The sequence below is a fragment of the Oxyura jamaicensis genome, chromosome 1 (genome assembly GCF_011077185.1).
Source record: "Oxyura jamaicensis isolate SHBP4307 breed ruddy duck chromosome 1, BPBGC_Ojam_1.0, whole genome shotgun sequence".
Taxonomy (NCBI): Eukaryota; Metazoa; Chordata; class Aves; order Anseriformes; family Anatidae; genus Oxyura; species Oxyura jamaicensis.
The window spans coordinates 69,915,551-69,937,818 of NC_048893.1; the positions used below are offsets into that span (position 1 = coordinate 69,915,551).

Genomic DNA, 22,268 nt, shown 5'->3' on the forward strand with positions numbered 1-22,268 from the left:
GCAGGACACAAAAGCTGCAACAAAGTCAGCACACCTTCTCATTATTTTTTATTTTTTGCTTCTGCATGGTCTCCAAGACAAGGGAGGAGAACCCCATATCCACATCTAGGTAATATCGGGGTGTTCTGCTGATCTCTAAGGGCAGGAGGCAAAGTAAATACTCCAAGGGACAGTATTAACTTTTCCAAACAAAGCTTCCCAGGGAAGATCCAGGCTCTGCTTATACATGTTTGGGCATGGGAAGTCTGCAGGTTTCTCTTCCTGATTGAAAGCAGACGGTAGTAGATGCAGTACTGCATATACTCAGGTACCATAGTTCTTAAAAAGAAAGGACCTTTTAGCAATGATTGCACCAACAAAATTTGGTATTCCCATTTTTATATTAAATCCTTTTATTGAGATGATGTAATTACAGGCATTTTAAAAATTATTTGCAACTCACTGGCCCTGAGAATAGGCTTTTTTGTTTTTGTTTTTGTTTTGTTACATTCATTTGATTCAGTCCCTTAACCCCACACCTTAAAAAACCAAAAAGCCACCATCAATAAAAAGACTAGAATTTTATTAAAAAACAAACAAACAAAAAAACCTGATGCATTCTTGATTTGCACAGGGTTGCAGTCTGACAAAGAGATCTGGAGAATGCATGCATGGATTGCATGCATGCACCTGATGACGGTAGCAGCAGCGTAGTGTTCACAGGAAGGGCCTCAGTAGTGTTTGTAGGATGGAGAGGCGGTCAAAAGGTTTCCAATGTCAAGCCAGAAAATGTTTTGTTGTGGAGCTGCAGCATGTCCTACCTGACTGCTTGTGCCTTGTTCAGCCTTGCAGCAAGCTGAAGGCACCAGAGGTCCCACCAAACTGTAAGGTGTGGAGATCCTTTGCTGGGCATTTCTTGGGCTCTTTCTCCCTTTTCCTGCTCGTTTTAGTGGGAAAGGCAGAAAGTTTGGCTTCTGTGCTGCTGGCAAATCTACACTGGGAAATCAGTAGCTGGGGAGAGGAGGCAGGTGTCAGGGCTGGTGGAAAGATGATGTTGCCTTTGCTAAGCCCACAAAGGCAGCCCAGTGTTCCTGTAGCTCAGCATGGGAATGCTCTATTTGGGCTCCACGGATCTGCCACCAGGAAGTGAGGTAGAGGGGAATCTGCTTACTGCAGCTGCTGCAGCCTGTTTTTATTCTTAGTTATTTTTATTTTTGTAGTCACAGCTGATAAACTTGCTGACAAGACCCCAAGGAGCAGTTTGTACCCTGCAGGTCCCTCACCACGTCCCGAGCCCCCTGCAGCATGTGCAGTAGCAGCATCACCCACACCTCTGGTGCCCGTGCTCCTCCCCACAGCACCAGGGGCAGGACCTGCCAGGATGCAACTCTGTGGGAACAGCCTGATCCAGACCGGCCTGAACCTCCAGAGAAACCTACAGCTGCAGTGGAGAAGAAGTTGGACTAAGATGTCCTTTGTGTGTGAACTGGAAGGTAGTTCCTGACAGTCAGCAAAAATAATCTTTTTCCTTTGACTTAGATTCTGCAGGTGCAAATGACTGCATTTTTGGTAAAGTTGATTATTTCCTGCACCAAATTTCCCCTACAGATTTTACCTATGGGGCGACACATGGAATTTCAGGAGTCCTTGCTTCTTCTTGCCTTACACAGTGCTGAAGACAAACTTTTTGCTAGCATACATGGTGAGCATATGGGCTTACACTGATGGACTGATTATCTCAAGTTTCCTATGTTTTGCATTGTGCACCTTGACCATGACAAAATCACGTGGCTCAGAAAGCACTTTAAATAGAAGCTTTCTATTGTCTTTTTTTTACCCAGCATCTTAACAGTAGCTGGAGCAGGAGAAAGAAAATAATGCAGTGCATGCAGGCACCACAGCCCAAGCAGTAATGGACATGAATTGTTCAGTGCAAACTGTGCTTCTTTCTACTGCTGAACATCCTAAGAAACAGAAGAAACCAGCAAGAGACTTCCTTTACATTGACAGTTCTGGTGTTCCCACTTCATCTCTCATTCACAATCTCCTCTGAATTATTTTTGACCACCCCAGGAAAACACGTCCCAATTCCCTCCACGCTACATGTTAAGAGAGAGGACACACAGCAGCACCCTCTTCACTCCAGCTAGAGGCACAGCCTCAACTTGGGTGCCCTTGAACAAGGTGACTGAGCAAGGTATCACCTTGGCCCCTTGGTTTCAAGGAACATTTGGTTTCAGGCCTTTGAGCACCAGGATCCCTGTGTCTCACACCTTATGAGCTCTAAGTACTTCAGAGTCATGGCAGTGACAGGTCATCTGCTCATCTTTCCTATGCACACTCCTGCATCTTTTCTTTAGAGGCAAAAAAAGTCAAGCACTTGGTGTGCTGGGACTTATAATATTGACTATAACATAATAAAAAAATGTGGCTGGGAAAAGCTCAGGGAAAGATGTATGCTCCGTTGTTCCTCATCAGATACTGGCTCTGAAAAATCTCTCTTCATTGTATGATGCCTATCTTTGCCCTTAACAAAGCCTTTCCTTCTAAAGTTGTGACTCAATAAAGTCTTTTGTGAGCTTGGACTATCTCTATTTAAACATACAGGCCACTATTCATTGCCAAGTACTATTTTTTTTTTTTTTTTCTGGATAAATTACTCTTGTTAAGTATAGGGTAAGATTAAAAATCATGTTAGTAGAATAGCTGATAGAAGTGCTACCATGGAAATGTACCTTGTTTTTTTGGTAGGAATGGATTAGATTAACCCACCATTTTTTTCCCCATTTCTAGTATTCATGTTCCCATAAAGAGGTTCTCTGTATTTAATGAACTGTTGTGGACTTGATTTCTTCCAGATATCATGTGATTCCTGCACAGTTTCTCTGCGTATCTTCTCCCTTTGCAAATATCCTTTCTGCTGCTAGGTATTATTCCCATTAAAAGGCCCACTGCTGCTGGATAGCTGGACACCACAAACTTCCCTGTCACGATAGCCCAAGCAACGTGAAATGAAAAAGGCCAGTAGTTTGTCTAGAATCAGACATTAAGGGCTGCTGAGCTTCTGGCAACCAAACTAGGAGTGGCTTTTTGCCTCATGCAAAGCACCCTCATGATGCAAACCAAATCAGAGGTGTAAAAAACAGGGTACCTGGCAAAGAACAAAAACAACCCAAGAAAGAAACATGGATCTAGGGTTTCTTTTTTTCTGGTCTTTTAAATTATGTTAAAAACAGGCAAGTTGAGACAAGATTCCTGGATGGCAAAGCTGTGGGGTGGGGAAGAGTTGTGAGAGGCATAAACAAACAAAGCCAAAATCAATTCCAAGGTATCAGTATAGCTATTTGGTCTCTAGTTCTCTACCATCAGTTTTTAGACTGGTGAATCATCTACCTCTCCAATGGCACAAAAAGATCCTGGAGTAGTTTCTGAGTAGTACAAACCATATGATGGGTCCCTTTGCATTGTCCTTAAGATGTAAGAACAGTCCTTCAACTTTCACCCCCAAATTGCTAGCAGGTATAAGAAAAAAAAATCCCTTTCGTAATTTCAGATGTTTCAGCCTTTGCTTTTTTATCAAAGACTTTGAGCTGAAATTCTGCTTTGTGCATATATTGTGGGGTTTACATATAAATATATATATATATGAAATGTTTTTCTTTATATACATATATATTTATATTTGTCCCTACCCCTCTCCCCCCAACTCCATTCTGTCACTTCTTTGCTAGAGGGAGGGACAATGTCAACATCAGTCTATTGCAGAGGTTTGTCACATTTATTTTTCTCCTCCCTAGAGCACTTAGGTGATTGGTTTTGGTCCATATGCCAGCAGTCAATAGCCACGTGCAGGACTCATGAGCCCAAACTATACTGGGATGCTATCCCAGCCAATACATGAAGGGTGACTCCTCTTCATTTGACAGACGTGTGGTAAATTCTTTTGGTAGCTTCAACACAATTCCCAGTCACAGCACATATACATTGATCTAAGCAAACTGGAACCCTTGAGCAAATCCCTCCTGTGTTGCTATTGTTTTATGCAGTGTTACGTCATGAGACTTGCACAGAAAATAAGAGCACTCTATTTCCATAGGAAAGCCTTCCCCCCAAAAAAGCATAATCTGATGTCTTGTCCTATGTGAGATAAGGAAAATCAAACTGCATGTTTATTAGGGGGGAAAAAACAAATCCAACAACAACAACAAAAAAGAAAAACAAACAAAAAAAGAAACCAAAAAGAAAGAAAGAACTCAAGGGAGACTCTGTAGGAACAGTGAAGTAGTGCATAAGTCCAGGCTTTCTCCCCTTTACTTTTCTGCCAGCACCACTTCTGCCTGTTAGTTTGTTTTGTTAAGGTGCTTCAGGTCCTGCATGGTCTTCAAGATAAGTGGAGACCACAAGTACTGCTTCTGTGTTGTTGCTTCTCCTCCCAAACTGTGCCAGCCATCCAGGCAGATGTTTCTCCCGTGGACACACAGAGGCGGTGCACCAGTTCCCTTCAGCACTCATCTTCTTGGTATGTTTGTTCATCCAGTTCCTGGGACTCAAGGTGCTCGAGGCGGTCTGTTCTGCCACTCATAATCTCATCTGGTGTCTTCATGAACCTGCAAAACAGAGAAACAAGTTGATTTCCCAGCGGTCTCATCCTTTCTCCTTATCGAGATGCTGTGGCCCCTGACCTCTACAGCTCTCCAGAATCCTCTTTGCTGTATCCTCTGGTATGACTTGGTATTTCCCAGCTTTTCCCCAGCCTACTGGTATATTTCCTCCCCATACATGGAAACGAAGTAAGAACAATCACAAGCATTTGCTCCCTTTTTCTGAAGTCCAAATCTGAAACAAAACCCACAGTCTTTTCCAAAGAATATTTACTTCTTTTTCCTCATGTTGTTTGCTGTTGCCATGTAAGATGACAGTATGCCACATGTCCACTCATTTATGGAGTCTGGTGACAGAAATGTAAATGATCTTTACTGTCAGCATATTTCAAAGCAAATCACTTGTGATGCATGGAGAGCCAGAAGGCTACTTATTTCTGCCAGCTTGTGTGCAGGTGAAGACGAATATGAAACACCAAAAGAACAGGTCTGGAAAAAGCCAAGGACTAAGTCAGAACAAGCTCTGGGAAATGAAAAAGCTCTGACAGAAAACGTTTTTGGGCTACACTTTAACTGGGAAAAGGGAACTGTGCAAAAAGACAGTATCTTCCTGTGTGACTGTAGCCAATTGTAATTGCAACGTAGCAGTGTCCTCTGTAAATAAATGCCACAGCTCCCAGCACTAATGTCTTGATGCAGTAAGTCTGCAGGGGGCTAGAAACGGAAACTGCCTCTGAGGAGGCACGGCAGCCGTAAGAAATGGGAAAGGACATCCACCAGCCTGCAGATCAGGTCTGCAGTCTTGATCTTTGCCAGGGTGCTTTGGTGTACTACTACATACGGACAGCACAGAAGAGCTCTGCTTTTCTTTCTGGATTTAATGGTGCAGAAGAGAAAATGGCACAGGAAGGATGAAATCCTAGTTTAAACACAAACCACTTTCCTAACTTGCAAGTACTTCTGGAAAAATCAGAATAGGACATGCTGGAAGTGTTACAAAATTTTGTATTTTTTCATTAATTATGTACTGGCTAACATTCAGCAGTACAAAATGTGTTAATCAGAGGAATTCTACTTAGGTTGATGATATACTCAGTATCCTGGCCCCGGTGAAAACAAAACCAACTGACAGGAGCCTCATTATTATCAGTGACCCAGAAAAATCACTGCTGAACCTAATGGGCAAGATTTGCCTCCTCTTCTGCCTCCGAGGTTATGTTTAGGGCTTTCAGTTTGAAATATCCAGAGCCTCTCAGCAAATGCGTATCAGTGCCTGGAACTAACCTTTTGCCACCTCTTCTAATTTTGGAAATCATGTGCACATATGCATTTATGAAAAAGAAATCAGCTATGACTCACTGCTGTGTCACTCCCATTTGTATGCTGGAAGAACTGTGCTGGTATAAATGGTGTTACGGTGCTGAAAAACTAGCATACAGAAGTGGTGAATCAGTCCCTGGCTATCCAGTGAAAACTCACCAAAGCCTACAGGCCAGACCGTGCCCTGATTTAAACCCTGTGCTTGTCCTGTTGATCTTGAGTGAGGATGAAATCAAAATGGAACAATACCACTGTCCCCCTACCTTCTGTCTGTTCTGCTTCCTAAATCACGTGGAAGATAGGCTGATAAGAATCGTACAGTATTACTTTGGGAATTCTTTCTGGTCTGTGTTTTAAGTCACATCATGGAACTCAAAGCATTTGTAATAGCATTTGAAAAAAATGAAAAGAAAAACCAACCAACCAAAAACAACAACAAAACAAAACCAAAACAAAAATCAACCAGACCAGAACTACCTGTCAACAAAGAAGCAGTATCTATGACCTCTTTTGTTGCAGAAGGCATTCTGCCCATTTATTAGAAGACCTTCTCTGACTCCATTAAACTTAAAGCTCTGTACAGATATCTGCAGATGACAACTGTCTGCATGTTGCTTATAAAGTCACATTTCCTATTTTTTTCTGTGATTGCAAGAAATAGCCAAGAAAGGCACATTAATGGCTTGATTTTCTGCAGCTGCTCTTCTTTTTCTCTTCAGATGTAAGTAGGTCTAAGAAAACAACATCAATAAGTTCTTACTGGGAATTATGCAAAAAATGTTTTGTTCCCTCCCCCCCCCCCAGTTTCCAAAGGAAATGAGGTTTGTATGCTCATGTTTTATGCTGCCTGGTGACCTTTGAATCTGTTGGTCAATTCTGGGCAAATCTGACTGAGGAACTGAGGTCTCCAAGGGTATTAAGTTTCTACAGTTCTGAGAAAATAGGCAGCCTGGTCGAGGAGAGATGGACTCCTGTTTTGTTTGTGCTCTCACCAAAGAAAAAGCTCCAAGATAAGCACAGGCATTATTCAGCATCACAGAATTCCCCTGGGAAGTACAATCTTCACACAAGGCCACAACAACCCAGGCTCCTTTTGCACTGCTGCTTATGGAGCAACTTTTAACTTTCTGCCAAAAAAACATAAAATAAAATAACACAGTTGATTTTGCCTGTGATTCCTTCTTCCCTTCATTATCCTTTCTATGTCTTAAGTTTCTTTCTAAAATGGTATCAACAAGACATTCCACAGAAACCTCTTCAGCTGTAGGTAGTCTGAGGTGCTAATGCAGTTCTGTTAGACATTTAAGAAAACAAACTCCAAGACTGCCTTCCTATTGATATAATTTCCAAGAACATTACTGGATCAAGACCAGTAATCTAGACCAGATCCAAAGCAGCCTTTGGCCTGAGTTCAGTGCTCTGTGGGTCAGACTTATGCACTAGGATTCCTTGATCCTGCCTGCAGAGAATTGGAGTGCTCACACTCGGTGGTTCTGCCAGTTGCACTCAAGTTCATTCCTTAACCCTCTGCTTTACACTCTTCAGGGTCCTATTTCCTAAATTCTCGGTTGTATCATCCTATCTGATGTTTTATGAACAGCTCTTCCTTGAAGGCACTGCTGCCAAAGACAAGTTCATCAGCACTTCTCTTCTGCGATGCTGATGCTCTTGAGGAAATGCCAGATTCCCGCTTAGTGTTCACCAGCAGCTGTGTCTGTAGGAGTTGAACGTGGACTGGATTTTCCAGGAGTTTGGCTGAGATCACAAATCATTTAGTTAAGGTCTTAAAAAATGGCACAGCCTACTTGAAGTGAGTGAAAAGATTACTACTGACTCCACTGATCACTGAAGCAGGCTTATATTTTTCTAAATTGGTGCAGTTATCTTGAAAGCTGGGAAGCGCTCGTCTAGACAGCTTTTACAAATGCGTGCCATTGTCAATTATGTTAGAGCCACGGCAATGAAGTATCGCACACAGAATTCCGTCTTCAATCTTCAAAAACTAATTGTCTGTAGAAAGGAATGGCAAAGGAAAGAAAAAAATACCTGAACAAAAGCCTTTGTCCTGGCTCCTTCCGGATAATATTTAGTTTGTAGTAGTGGCGTAGGGCTCTGGACATTTTCTCATAAGTCATATTTGTTCTGTTCTGTATTTATCAGAAGAAAAGGGAAAAATGTGTTAAGATGATTCATTAAAACCTTCCTAAGCCCCCAAAGGAATTGCAGAACTATCACAGGTAGCTAAAATAACCAAGTCAGTACAAGAAATTACACATTCCATTATTCTGCTGTTTGTAGGGCCATCCTGCCCCTCCAGCCCTCATCAGGGAAATTTTATGGGTCTCTTTTCATACAGTGGAATTTAAGTGAGAATGTCTACCAAAAATTCAAACTGAGTTTTTTCTATAGTTTCTTGGATCACACATAACAAAAGGCTTCAGCAACCACAAGAGGAGATACTAGATGGAGATGCTTGTACCACATGAGATGTGACAGGCCTGTTCTTAATGAAACCACCTTTTGTAAAAGCATAAGAACAGTGGCTAATAGACTGCATTTGTCAGCAATCCCTGCTAAGAGCACTGTTCCTCTGGGAATCCCCTCCATTAACTAGTTAATGCTTACTGAGCACTGTGGAGATTGAGAGCCTGTTTCTCCTCTCATTATAGGGGTGTAAATCAAGTGGTCCATTAGGTTGTATATGTGCCTCTGTGACAGAGCCTCCCCTTCATTTTGGGAACTGCTGACCCCACAGCCAGAGCATTGCTGAGTGACTGAGGCACAGCCCTGCTTCATCTGAGTGTCACAAGGCATCATAGGCAGAGATGCTTGGGGCCAGCCATCACAGTACTTGCCTGACTTGGGATAACAGGATCAGTCCCTCAGGGTATGTCTGCATGAAGAACATTTTTCTGGTACAAGAATCACTGGTTACCATGCAGGCAAAGAAACTCCAGCAGAGAGGGAACTTCACTGGTAAAATCATGTTTGCATGACTATTAAGAAGCCGCCTTGCCATAGGCAAAACAAGCCAAACTAGAAAAAGCATGCTTTGGCTCTGTGAGCCTTCATGCTAAGAGTTTGGCTTGGCACAGCTCTGTCAATCCAAGATCAGGCAGAAGTCTATAGTGTTGACCTGCCTTTATTAAACGAGACTGATCTGCCTGTCCAAAATGGCCACTAGGAACAGACCTCCATTGCTTGCCCTGACCTCAACTAAGGGAAGAGCTCCTGTGATAATTAAACACTAAGAATGACAATGTTTTATTTGAAAAACCTAGACTGCTCAATGGGAAGCCCCCTGAAATAATTTTTGTGGTTCTTCCGTTTCTTATATACTAAAAGACCACTGTGTGTCCCAAATGACTAGTGGTTTGAAGTAGGTTCAGTTTTAGACAGCCAACATGAGAAACACAAGGCCTAATTATCAGCATGTAGGTGAGGCAAGGGCAATACTACTCTTCATTCACAGAACTTTTCATCCCATTCCCAGTGCTGCAGCCCAAAACCTCTAGGAGAGATTTAAGTCGTGTCACACCAGAAAATCTTGACCCTATCAAGTTGTATGCTCATACACAGAATAACAGTATGGTTAAGGTTGGAAGGCACCTCTGGAGATCATCTAGTCCAATCTCTCTACTCAAAGCAGGGACAACTAGAATGGGTTGCTCAGGTCAGTGTTCAGTCCAGCTTTGAACATCTCCAAGAATCTCCAAGAATGGAGACTCCTGTCTCCCTCTGGGCAACCCATTCCAGTGTCTGATCACCTACCTAGTAAAAATGTTCCATACCTAGGGTCATTCCTCCCCAGGTGTGGAACTCTGCATTTCCCCTTGTTAGGTTTTATGTGATTCCCATTAACACATTTCTGCAGAATGTCCAGGTCTCTCAGCAACGCAGCACAACCCTGTGGTGTATCAACCACTCCTTCCAGTTTTGTGTCATCTGAAAACTTGCTGAGGGTGCATTCTGTCCCATCATCCAGGTCATTAATGAACATGTTAAATAGTAATAGCCCCGGAATCAATCCTGGGATAATACCACTAGTGAATGGACGTTGTGGGGTTGATCACAAGCCTTGCAGCCTAGCAGTTCAGACAGTTTTCAGTCTATTTCACTGTATTCTTGTCTTGTCATATTTCATTAGTTTGTCTGACATTACAGGAGAGAGTCTCAAAAGCCTTTCTTAAGTCAAGATAACCAATATCTACTGTTCTCTCTGCATCCACCAAGCTAGTCATTTCATTGTACAGGTTGGTCAGGTAAATCTATGTAAACCTATGCTGACTACTCATATACTCAATATGTCTATACTCTTATGTATATGCGCATATAGATATGAATATGTATCTGTACTCATATAGATATATGTGTACACACTCAGCCCCATACTGAAAATATCACTAACTGCTTTCCAGTGAACAAAGAAGAGCAACATCTTACAAGGAAATACATAATCCTACAGCATTTGGTGTCTGTCACGGGGCAGCAGTCTCTCCTTTTGTGAAATCTGAACAGAAAGGAAGTTTCTACTGAGCTGTAGTACACAACTCTTTGTAGATCATATCTGACCAGAACATCCTTAGCATCAGGTTTCAGGAATAAATGATTTGCCTTAAGAGAGAAGGACCGTTAATTCTTATGTTCCTTGTAATTTTATAGTTAAAAGTGTTTATAACTAAATGCCTTTAAACCAAACCAACAGGTTCTTCATGTGAAGAGTAAGTTTTAGTGCTTGAGGCCGGATGCTTTATATTTCTAATGTATGTACAATAAAATATTATAACCTTCCAGGAGCAGTTTATATGCACATGCTTCCCTTCCTTTCTCCCCTGTTTATAAGTAAATCTTGTGATGTTACAAAAGATGATGTGCTGTGGGAGGAAAAATGCATTGCTCCCTTACCTTGTGGTTTCCCCACAGCCGGGCCAGCCCATTGGGATCCACTATCCGAAATATTTTGGATTCCTTATCTTCCCATCGGATGAAATTTTCGTACCGGCTGTCAGAAAGCAGCTGATAAACATAATCCCAAAGCAGCCTACAGTCTGTGAAGAGAGAAGAAAGAAAATATTGATGATTTTATTTGGAATTAATTCTGGAAACTTCAGGGTGGATTTACAGTGAAAGGACAATGGGGAACAGGGCTGAAACTGCTACTGCAATCTGAAATACAAATGACCTGGTTGGTATTTACTAATATTTGCAAAATGTACTGGAATATACACAGTCTCTTCTGATGTGTCCTGGTCCTCCTGACACTGACTGAGCATCTTTATCTAATTACAAGCTGTGTGAAATGACCTGCTGATCTTTGCTGTGTTTGTTGCTGTACTGACACACATAAGACCATCACAGTTAGCCCTGATAATGTTGCAGGCTGTTCCAGGGTGGAAATCAAGAATCCTGCATCCTGCTCTCCCTACTTGAGGTTGCCCCATTCTGTGCCAGCTCAAGGGGTCTAAGGCATAGACAATGCTACATCTTTCCTTTATAACAGAGGGTTTCACTGTTAGAAATTACATAAAACTGACACCTTCTGCCATTTTTGAATTTGCTTTTTATTTTTTAAGGTTCCTGAAGGAAAAAAAAAAAAAAACACACACACACACAAGTATTATAATTACTTGAGTGCTAGTGAGAGGTTAAATACTTTCTATTTGGATAATTGAATTCAAATTTCCTCTTGGCAAACACTCCTTAGGTTGCTAATTAAAGGTCTAACAGATACTTAGGATTTAGTTTAGTGTTTTTCAGTTTCATGGCAGTCTCTTGAGACTGGGGAAGCCAAGAACCGAGCTGCTCCTACTTCCTGCTTGCAATGTGTGCTGTGAGAACTGTGAGAAACACTCGGTAGCCAATAACATAGGCTCAGGTGAGGATCTCAGTGAATCACAGAATCACAGAATAGTCTAGGTTGGAAGAGACCTCCAAGATCACCGAGTCCAACCTCTGACCTAACACTAACAAGTCCTCCACTAAACTATATCCCTAAGCTCTACATCTAAACGTCTTTTAAAGACCTCCAGGGATGGTGACTCAGCCACTTCCCTGGGCAGCCTATTCCAGTGACTAACAACCCTTTCAGTAAAGATGTTCTTCCTAATATCCAACCTAAACCTCCCCTGGCGCAACTTTAACCCATTCCCCCTCGTCCTGTCACCAGGCACATGGGAGAATAGACCAACCCCCACCTCGCTACAGCCTCCCTTCAGGTACCCGTAGAGTGCAATAAGGTCACCCCTGAGCCTCCTCTTCTCCAGGCTAAACAGTCCCAGCTCCCTCAGCCGCTCCTCCTAAGACTTGTTCTCCAGACCCTTCACCAGCTTCGTAGCCCTTCTCTGGACTCGCTCGAGCACCTCCATGTCCTTCTTGTAGCGAGGGGCCCAAAACTGAACACAGTACTCGAGGTGCGGCCTCACCAGAGCCGAGTACAGGGGGACAATCACTTCCCTGGACCTGCTGGCCACGCTGTTTCTTATGCAAGCCAGGATGCTGCTGGCCTTCTTGGCCACCTGAGCACACTGCTGGCTCATATTCAGCCGACTGTCAACCACTACTCCCAGGTCCTTCTCTGTCAGGCAGCTTTCTAACCACACATCTCCCAGCCTGTAGCTCTGTTTGGGGTTGTTGTGCCCCAGGTGCAGGACCCGGCACTTGGCCTTGTTGAACTTCATACCATTGGCCTCGGCCCATCGGTCCGGCCCATCGGTCCAGCCTTTTTAGTAGCATTTTTATTTGAGATTGCAGTGGCAGGTGTCCCACAAGCAGGAGCTCACCTACTAGTTCCATAACACATTTTATATACCTTTTTTTCCTCTCTTTTTTTTTTTTTTCTCTCGAGGACCAGGACCCTCCCCTGTTTCCCCATTAACTGGGTAATCCAGGTTCACAATCTATCCGGTGCTTCACAGACAATACATGGCTTTCAGTTGCCAGCCTGTTATAAGTCAAATTTCTTTTGACTTTTATACTCTTTGAGGTGGAAATGTTTCTTACACAGTGATTTCCGCCTAATTGCTCTAAGGATTCTGGTTGTCTGCATTTTACAAGGTCATCTGTTAAGCTTTCTTATCACAGCAAGCATATCTCAATACCACATTCCGTCCCTCTAAACAATGTAACTCCGTGCAAAACCAACATTTTTATTCCCACAGCGTGTATGGAATAACTAGCACCTATGAAATATGGAAAATGAGTTGCATAGAGCTAGGTAGGTGTTCTGCAGCTGTCAAAAACAACACATTTTTTACAGTGCATTGGCAGATCCCTCAGATGGTCATGCAGTTGCATTTTACTTTGAAAGCAAAACCAGTCTCTGACACACGGCTTGTTGTAGTGGTTAAAGGACAGGTAACCAAAGGCATCTAGCTTCTAGGTGCTAAAATGGACTTTTGCCAGCCTTTCTTTCTATTCCTGTCTGTCTCAGTTTGTTCTGTGTTACAATGGGGATGACGATACGTTCATCAGTATGAGAATATGAAATGCTTTTTGAAAAGGGATATGAATAATACATTCAGTGAGTGCACCTGAAGTGGTTAGGGATATTAGCATTATTGATGGTATTTCCCACTTTCAAACTGTAAGAGTTATCTTTGAAATGTGCACTAAACTAAACTCTAAAAACTCTAAACTAAACTCTAAACCCAGAGCTTAGTTTGCTGCTGCCCTTACTATACACTTCTCCTACGGAGAACAAAGCAAATGTGTTTTGAAGAGATGATGTCTGGCAAAAAAATGCAGATTTCTGTCCTAGCAAACACCTATTGCAATGGTAACCTCATCCATAGCCTCTATGAGAGGAAGCATGTAAAAGGAAGGAGGCAATCAGATTTTTTGGTTGGAAAAAAGTACCGGCAGATAGGACCAGAACAGGGCCTGAGAAATAATTTTCTCCTCTGCATTCCCTAATGACTAGCCTAGATTGGCCCCTTCTCTGTGCATGGATGAAGAGAAACCTTCCTCTCGTCCCAAGTTGCATATGTAGCCCAGACACCAACCCAAGGCTGCAGATACAAAGCAGGTAGCTGGCTAAAATTAAATGCCAAACACAGTTGCTTCTAACCCCTTGTGCAGTGCTGGGCACAAGTGGCTTCAAACAACTTTCCACCATTAATTTTTGCCTTATATGCATACATGCATTAGAATAAATTTATATATATATTCTAGATTCATTATAAAGAACAAGGGAAGGGAGATTATATTGCTGTACTGGTCTGCATCTTTTAATAACATGGGATGTGCTCAAGTAATATGGCAATAAGGGCCTTCATAAGTGGTTTCTTGACATGTGCAATTCATTCCTGAGCTCTTTCACTGAAAGGCTGTATAGAAAACCCTTTTTAGTGCAGAAATCTTTTAAAAAAAATCTTTAAGCATCATTTTTTCTTTCCCTTCTCCTTCATTTCCACTGGCTCTGACTGCCCCAGGGCATGTTTTGCCAAATTATCACAGTCGGCAATACTGTTGCATTCCAAAAACTACCAGATTTTATTTTTCCTCCTGTGTAATCTTTGTTAACTTTAACAGTAAAACCTGAAAAGTCACGGTCAATGGTTTGTGCTGAACTCACCATTTTAGATTAGCTTTTCCCACAGATCCTCATGCTTTCTTTCTGTCAGGTTCTTCATTAAAATACTGTTAAGGTGATGGGATTCTCTAGACCAGCAGTGAATCATTCACCAAGGCCACACAAAGCATCAGTGGGCAATATGCCACGACATGCAAAGCTTATCTGCCAACTGGTCTCCACACAGATGTGCCCAAAATCACATCTTCCACCTCTGCAGGTAGCTAACAGGTTGCTCCACAGGTTACTGCAGTTGGATTAAGGATTGAGGGTGGCAGGAATGGTGCTTTAGCCAGGAGCTGTGTCTTGAACTGAGTAGAGGCTGAATTAGGTCAGAGCAGTGCACTCCATGTGGATCCCAAATATTCCAGCAGCTATGAAGGCTGTCCACATAGCCATGCTCCAGGGTTTATTTCAGTCAGTTGTATAGAAGTAACGCTGGCTTCTGCTGAGGCCTACAGGTTCCACTCTTGGCTAAAAACCCGTGTTGGGTTTGATCTGGCCCCACTAAGAGGTCTGTCTTTCTGGAAGCTGTTTCAAATTGCAAAACATTCACTGTGTTGATATTAGGGAAAAAAGCCACTTTTTGGTCAAGGCGTGAATTTATTAGAAACCAGAGGGGGGAGGAAAGATGCATGGGTCTGTGGCTGAACCAGTGCTTCCAGGACTGTGCTAGGAGGTTGCTGACGGGCATATGGCCCCAGCATGAGAGTGCTGTATGGAGTCAGCGTCCCAGAGTCAGTCATTTCGGTTTCAGTGTGCTACCACTGCTAGTCCTAGAAGAGGTAGCCTTCCTTGGCATCAGAGGGAGGGGTGGCACTTCCACAGAAACATGTGAATGTCAGACTGTTATATTCCTGAATATACAACCCATGGCAGATGTTCTCTGATTACAGTAACTTACGGCTAATATTTACATTTCTGCAGATGTATCATTTGCCCAAAACTTTACTTTCATCTCATTATTTGCCATGTGCAATGTTATAATCAATATTGCTGTAACTGTGCTCCAGAAAATTTCCAAGTGTATAAAAACAACTTCTACTGAAGGGAATGGAAGACTCTGCATGTCTTCTGTACAGAGATCCCTGGAAAAGTTTAAAGAACCTGATGTATCCTTAAAAATTGACTGGAACTGTACACACTATGAGCATTGCCAAGGCTGTACATTCACCTGTGTGTGACTAGCAAGTTAATTCTAGTCTAACGTAATGGCTTTGGCTATTTTTCATTGGCTGTTATTACTTCCCACACACATACCCTCTGCCCTCCCTTCACAAAACAAAGAAAGTACAAAAAAAAATCAACCTGAGATGTCTGGGTGGCAAATTATTGGACTAACAGAGCTTCAGACTCTGAGAAGAGGTCACATTCAAGTGCAGATTTTTTTGTTGTTGTTCATTTAATTTTTAGAATAGATTCAGGCTAAGCTTGAATATAAATATTCCTCAAATGAGAACTCAGATCTGCATCTTGAGATCTTCATAAGGAAGTCCCAAGTGATCAAGGGCCCCATCCCATATTCTAAACTGACTGAGCTGCTCAGACTTGCAGAGGTATTTAGTAGGCTGGCAGAATTGCAAAAACAAGAAAACAAAACAAAACAACAACCACCCAAGTATCTTTGGTCTCTAAAACTCTGTTTGCTTCAACAAGAAAACTGAAAATTCTTGAAAATTCTGCTTGGCTCCTACAACGAATTTTAATCTAGTCTTCAGAAAGCTACACTTGTCAATCACCAAATTTAGATACATGTCTAAGCTGCAATAATTTAATGAGCTGGCATGCATCAATTCAACAATGGAAATTGGGTCTCCAGCTACTGCAAACGGGAAATAAAAAGGATTAAACAGCAGAAGCACTTTGCAGAGTACCTGCATCCGTTTGCCTTAATTCAAGTTTCAAATGGTAGACCTTTAGAAATGTGAACATAGGCACTCTTTTTTTTTTTTTTTTCTGTAAGTGATTTACAGCCTTGGTATCTTTCTTCATAATTTGCAGGGTTTAAAAATAAAGGGAGGTCAAAGACTACTTGATGATTCTTTGCCAGTGTAATGAATTTAGAGTATACTTGAGCCTATGTAGAGTAGACTGCAGCCTATGAAATTCAAGAAAACCTAAACAAAGGCAGTGCTAGCAAATGCTATAAAGGAGCTTCTCCACTGGGATAGGGACACATCCACAGAAGGCTGGTAAGAAAAACACAGAAGTTGCATTCTTCAGGAAGGTCAAAACTGTTAAATGTGTTTTCAGGATGGATGGAGAAACTGAGAAAGTGACTTTTTTGCAGATGGTTGCTTTGAAAGTTTAAATCATTTGTTAGAAGAAGCTCTGGATGCTGTGAATGCCTCCAGGAAGCCAAAGCAGTTCCTTGTATGTCAGAAGGCCTCCAAAGGAACAGTATTATGGTAGGACTCTCCACAGGTTGTGTGTTGGCTAGTGAGCTATGGCAAGAAAGAACAAGGATGTTGCCAAAGCCTGGCAAGTTTGCAAGTGTGGAAGATTTGGTCAGGGAGTTGAGTCAGGGCTGGTACCTAAATTGTTTGGGCATCCTGCAATTTCCTGTCTTTTGGCTTATTTTAGCTTTCTTAGAAAGTAGCTATGTCTCTGTAGCACAAGGAAACAACATTTCCCCCCTAACACACACATACTTTTTGTTTAAGTGAACTCAGATGGTTGAAATGTGTACAATCTGAAGCTAAAGGGATTTATCTGAGGAGTGAGCTGGGACAGAGAGGCTTTAAGGTGATGCAGTATCAAACAACCTAGCCTAAGTGGGAAGGTGGCAAACTGTTCAAATAATGTGATAGGGCTTCTGAAAGGAGACATTTCCACGTCCTACCATATCCTCATCTGTACTCCTGGGCAAGATTGAGCTATGTAATTAGCTAGGAATCAGGGCAAGCTATATCTTCATATGGAAAGGCATGGATACAACTTTCTTCCCATGGTTAATGGTTCTAGGTGGATTTTTATACTTAAGCACAAGGTAGTGATGAGGTATAGATAGCTTGCTGGCTCTCAAAACATTCCCCCATAAGCACTGCCCTACATGTGCAAGAGGCAGCAGTACCACACTTGGGCTAATAACAGCCACATATTGTACAGTCCCAAGCTCAGCTGAGCTAGAATAAAGCCTGGGGGCTGTCTGCCCACCCAGTACCTGGTAGCTGCTTGGCTGCCAGGGTTGACACTAGACACATGAACAATAGGCAGCTGCAGAGCCCTGGAGAGGGCAAGGGAGAGAAAACAGGAGGAGTGGTTGGGGTTTGAGGAGCAGGAAGAAATCTCTCCCATAAACAGCAATTACCGGCTGTTAAACCCCTTTGACAGCAGCCAGCTTGCCTCCTCACCCTAGTTTTAAGCTCCTCTTTCACGTGGCAGAAGCACACAAGCCTCAGCCACGCCTCCTTGGCATAATAAAACTCTGTTTCTCTTTTACAGTTTCTCAGTTTTTCTGGCTGAAAAGCTGTTTACTGCCCATGTTTACAGCAATCCTTCAGCAATGTTATGGAAAAGGGGAGACTGTAGTATTGTTGTTAAGAATCCCTTTTGACAGTCAAATAGATGCTGTGTGAGTGAAGGCATGTATTATAAAATCATCATTTAAAATATCCTTTAAGTGTATGGGCAGAGTCTTCTGAATATACACCTAAAGGAACACTGACATATATATACTTCTTAATGGCTATATGATGGTAATACATATTTCCCTTAGTCTTGAAATACCAACTCAAAATGATCTATAAATTCAACATTATGGGTTTTAGGTTCCAGATATTTTGATCATTGTCCTTCCATTATTAAAAGACTTCTCTGGTATCAAGTTGCCAAGGTAGACACACATGATGTTACAGTGGTCAGATAACTCTTAAACATGTGCTCCCTTAGACTCAATAATGCTGATAACAGTATAGGCATATATATATCTATACTATTCTTTTGTTCAGAATATAACATCCTTCTGCAGTGCAATATTCCCTAAAACATACACTGCATCTGAGAACCCTGTTGTCTATGTGAGGCCCATGGCACTGAAGTAGAGCTAACTCTCTTCACATATCAACTACCAAAATCATCTCTTAACCACAGAAATGTTCTAAGTTCCCTCCACATCTTGCCCCGAAGATACAGAATGCATTTAATCTAGCTGATGACTGACTTGGAAGCAAACATGGCTTCACAAAGAGACCATGCCAAAGTAACTTTGTCATACTCCCCTCTAAGATCAGCTGACGATTTACCACTTGCTGAGTAGTTTAGCCTAAAATTTCTCCAGTATGATATCATTTGACTTAAATGGTTCTGTGATTTCTACAAGCTGAAAAGTTTCCCCAAACTCAAACCTCTTTTTTTTACAAGGCAGTATGTGCTTCAACTGCATTTGTTCACAGCAAAGCAAACATCATGCAAACAGCTGTTCACAACTGACGCTAATAGACAGAACTTAGCAAGAACTACTTCTGGTACTCCAGTTTCTGTAAGCACACCTGAAGTGTGGCTAAGATAGTTAACATGTTGATGATCACAGTATCAAAATTATGAATGGGTAAATTTCAGCTGACTGTACAAGGACATGGTCCCAATCTCCCTTCTATTTTATCCTTCCTTCCTCCTGCTGCTTACCTTGTTCTGGCTCCAATTTTGTTAGATTTCTCTGTGAGCTGACTCATTCACTTAAACAGAAGAAAACCAACCCTGCAAAAAACACTGGCCTGCTTTCTGCCATTTGACAGCTGTACCTGCTTTCAGGAAAATCTGGTGAATGCTACAGCCAGCACAAAGAAGGCAGCAAGACTACACTGGCAGAGTGGGCAAGGATAGCGAGGAAAGAGGGAGAGGCACAGAAGGTGCCTGAGGACTTTCAGCCTACAGTCTGTGATCATTCCCCTTGTTCAAGGAGGTCAGAAAGTCTCTGAAAAGAGGACACTACTTTGGGGCATCTGGATTTGTGTAAACTGCAGCCAGAACGAAAAAAATCACAAAGTTGTTAATGGCTGTTCATTTGTATGGAAACAACAACAACAAAAGACTAGGAGAGAACTCCTGTGTCCTGACTTGTTTTAGGCTTGCCATGGAGATGAGCTCCAATTGCATTTTAACCACATCCTAAACTGTGCATCAGGCAGAGCTTTCTGGACTTGCCAAAAGGACCTTCAGGCTATCAAGCTGGTACATCATGCTCACCAGGCTGGATGATACTGTAAGTCATTTCATGAGTATGGTGAGAACTACTTTATTAGCTTTCTTTAATCACACCAATGGAGAGGAAGGAAAAATAAAGCTGGTGAGAAGGAAGACATATGGCTGGACCATATCAGATCTTCTTTATATTTGCTGAAAGCCTTTTCTGTGGCTCAAGACAGCAAAGACAGACAGACAGAAAGAAAGAAGTGCTACAGTAGGATTACTGCTGTGCTGAGACAGTTTTGAACAATCCATCCTCAATATCTATTTAATTACATGTATTTTAGAAGACAAAACTACAAAAAAAAAAGCAGTAAATGAATCTCATGACTAAAGGGCTAAATGGCTCTGAGCGCTGGGATAGGATAAGCGTTGATACTGAGATGAAACTGTCCTGCTCATCGCTATCTGGTAATCTGTGTCCAGGTTACTGAGGGGAAAAAGGGTTTTCTTTCTATGAATGGTGTCTGCTGTTAGAAGCAGAATGGTAAGCTGGTATAGTAAAGCCAATGTTTCTATGTGAAGAAACCTTCTGACAGACAACTGTTCAGCTCTGTAAATTCAAGCTGGGGCTGGAGAAAGAGGTTGCCAGATCACACAATAAAATGGTTGTATGTTGCTTCTGTCTTGTACTCAAATGCTGAGTGGGAGACCAGGCAGAAGGAGAACAGGAACCTGAGACTGTCATGCTGTGAACAGTTGTAGAAATAACACAGAAAGATGAGGCCAAGCTCTGTCTTTGGCAGTAAAAATGTGTGAGGGGCAGGAGGCTCCAAAAGGTTCATATCCCTCATGCTACTGTGGAAAAGAGCACTCGAATCACAAAGAATATGTAATGGATGGGCCAGAGACTAGGAAGGGACAGTTTGGCAGATAAAGACTTTGGAAGCTAAAGGCTATTGTAGTAATAAATGTGATCCCTGTCCTATTCTGCTCCATCCCTCTATCCCCAACAAACAGACAAGTATTTCCAGTATTAAATTTCAAATGTTGTTCTTTACCTGCTCCACCCCAATGATAAGGGAGCATTCTTCCATTTATCTTCTTGCTAAAGGTATCTGCCTCTGATTCTCCTATGGCTTTTCCTCACTTTTATTGCTCATGAAGGGCAATGACAAGTAACAGGGAGAGAAATTCAACCTCTGCCTGTTTCCATGCACTTTAATATCCTCCTACAAACACCTCATATCTTGTTTGACATCAGAAAAGTGACCAAATGCTTTATGAGGATTAAAGATGAACCTTCATCTTCTGAATTCTACTTTACTACTGTAAAGTACCCAACAAGGGTAGTGATTTGTGACCTCACAATGTGAAACACTCCAGTATCTCCTGTCACAATCTCAGTTGATCCTTGACTTGTGAGGTATTTGAGCTGTTGTTTTGTTTTTTCAAAAACAGAAAATCATTATTTACTGGAGACCACTGTTCAAGAACCTCACTTCTATGCTCCGTCAGAAAGCCAGTGCATGGCTGGAGGATGTGGCTCCTGGTATGTTTCCAGGATTCCTTCCTGAAAGGACTTCTTCATAAGCTGTCACTTCTGATGGGCCCCTCACAGAAACTGCAATGTGACCTCTCTGTCTTGGTTTTAAATCTCCTCATTGAGACAAAGCCAAACCCTTCCCTCAACTGAGATGGAAAACAGTGTATTACAGGGATCTTCTCTACATTTGGAGTCCTATCAGATTAAAGGTGTGCATTTGAATTTACATAAAATGGCATAAACTTTTGTATGCCACTTGTAAGAGATCTAAAACCAGTCTTAAATAAGCCTATCTCTGAAGAGAGTAAAGTGTAGTGTCAACACTAAGGTGTATTTTCCTGGTTTAGCTAAGAGGGTTCAAAGTGATGCAAATATGCTTTTATAGAAGAAAATCTGAATTACTGACACAACTCCAGCCTGAAGAAAGTGTGCAATATACAGGGAAAATAAAGGTAATGTTTTCATTAAAAAGCTACGTACTTGAAGTGTTTAACATCCTGCTGAACTCAATGAAAGCTGAGGGTAGTCTGAACACACTTACCACATCTGTCTAGCCATGACATGTAGATACTACAGTAAGCCATAACATGTAGATACTACAGTAAAGTAATGAGACGGATGAAGACTAAATTAAATGGCTGAGCATTCCTATAGCTTGGTCAATCCCGGCTTCTGAGTAGACCAGAACAAGCCCTGGCTGCAATTTCTGCTCCTGTAACTAAGCAGCACGGAGGCAGCTGTAAAGCAAGACACTTCACAGAAAATCTGGAACTATCTATCCAAGTTATTACCATTCAGATATTGGTTGAGTGTCATTAGTTAAACTGGCAGGGAAGGCACACTTTCATGTGGAAATTAATTGTTAATGCGACGTTAAGATGACTCTCAAGGTTATAATGAAAACTTCTATGAAAATGAACTCTATGAACTTAAGTCTCATCCATACTTTAGTCTCTTTATAGTAGTCTGGCTTTCCACTAAGGGCTTAAAATGGATATGGCATATACTGCAAATCTAACTCTGTACATGGACTGCAAAGACAGGTGGTTTAACAAGGCCAGAAACATTATCATTGTCGATACAAATGGGAGTGACAGGACATGCCTACATCAAGAATCCCAGGTTC

General features: G+C 41.9%; 1 protein-coding gene across 3 annotated transcripts in view; it reads right to left on the minus strand.

Annotated features, from left to right (window-relative positions):
* Positions 1-468: 468 nt before the first annotated feature.
* ETV6 (ETS variant transcription factor 6) overlaps positions 469-22,268 on the minus strand; it is a 151,219-nt gene continuing 129,419 nt past the window's right edge. For 2 of the 3 annotated variants that reach the window (XM_035308829.1, XM_035308837.1), the window contains exons 7-9: positions 10,806-10,948; positions 7,947-8,047; positions 469-4,586 (exon numbers count right to left, since the gene is read on the minus strand). In XM_035308829.1, coding sequence (XP_035164720.1) covers positions 4,481-4,586; positions 7,947-8,047; positions 10,806-10,948 — 350 coding nt within the window. In that variant the 3' untranslated portion in view covers positions 469-4,480. Of the gene's footprint in view, positions 4,587-7,946; positions 8,048-10,805; positions 10,949-18,818; positions 19,346-22,268 lie in introns of those variants that run through there. The other variant, XM_035308847.1, reaches the window with a different exon arrangement.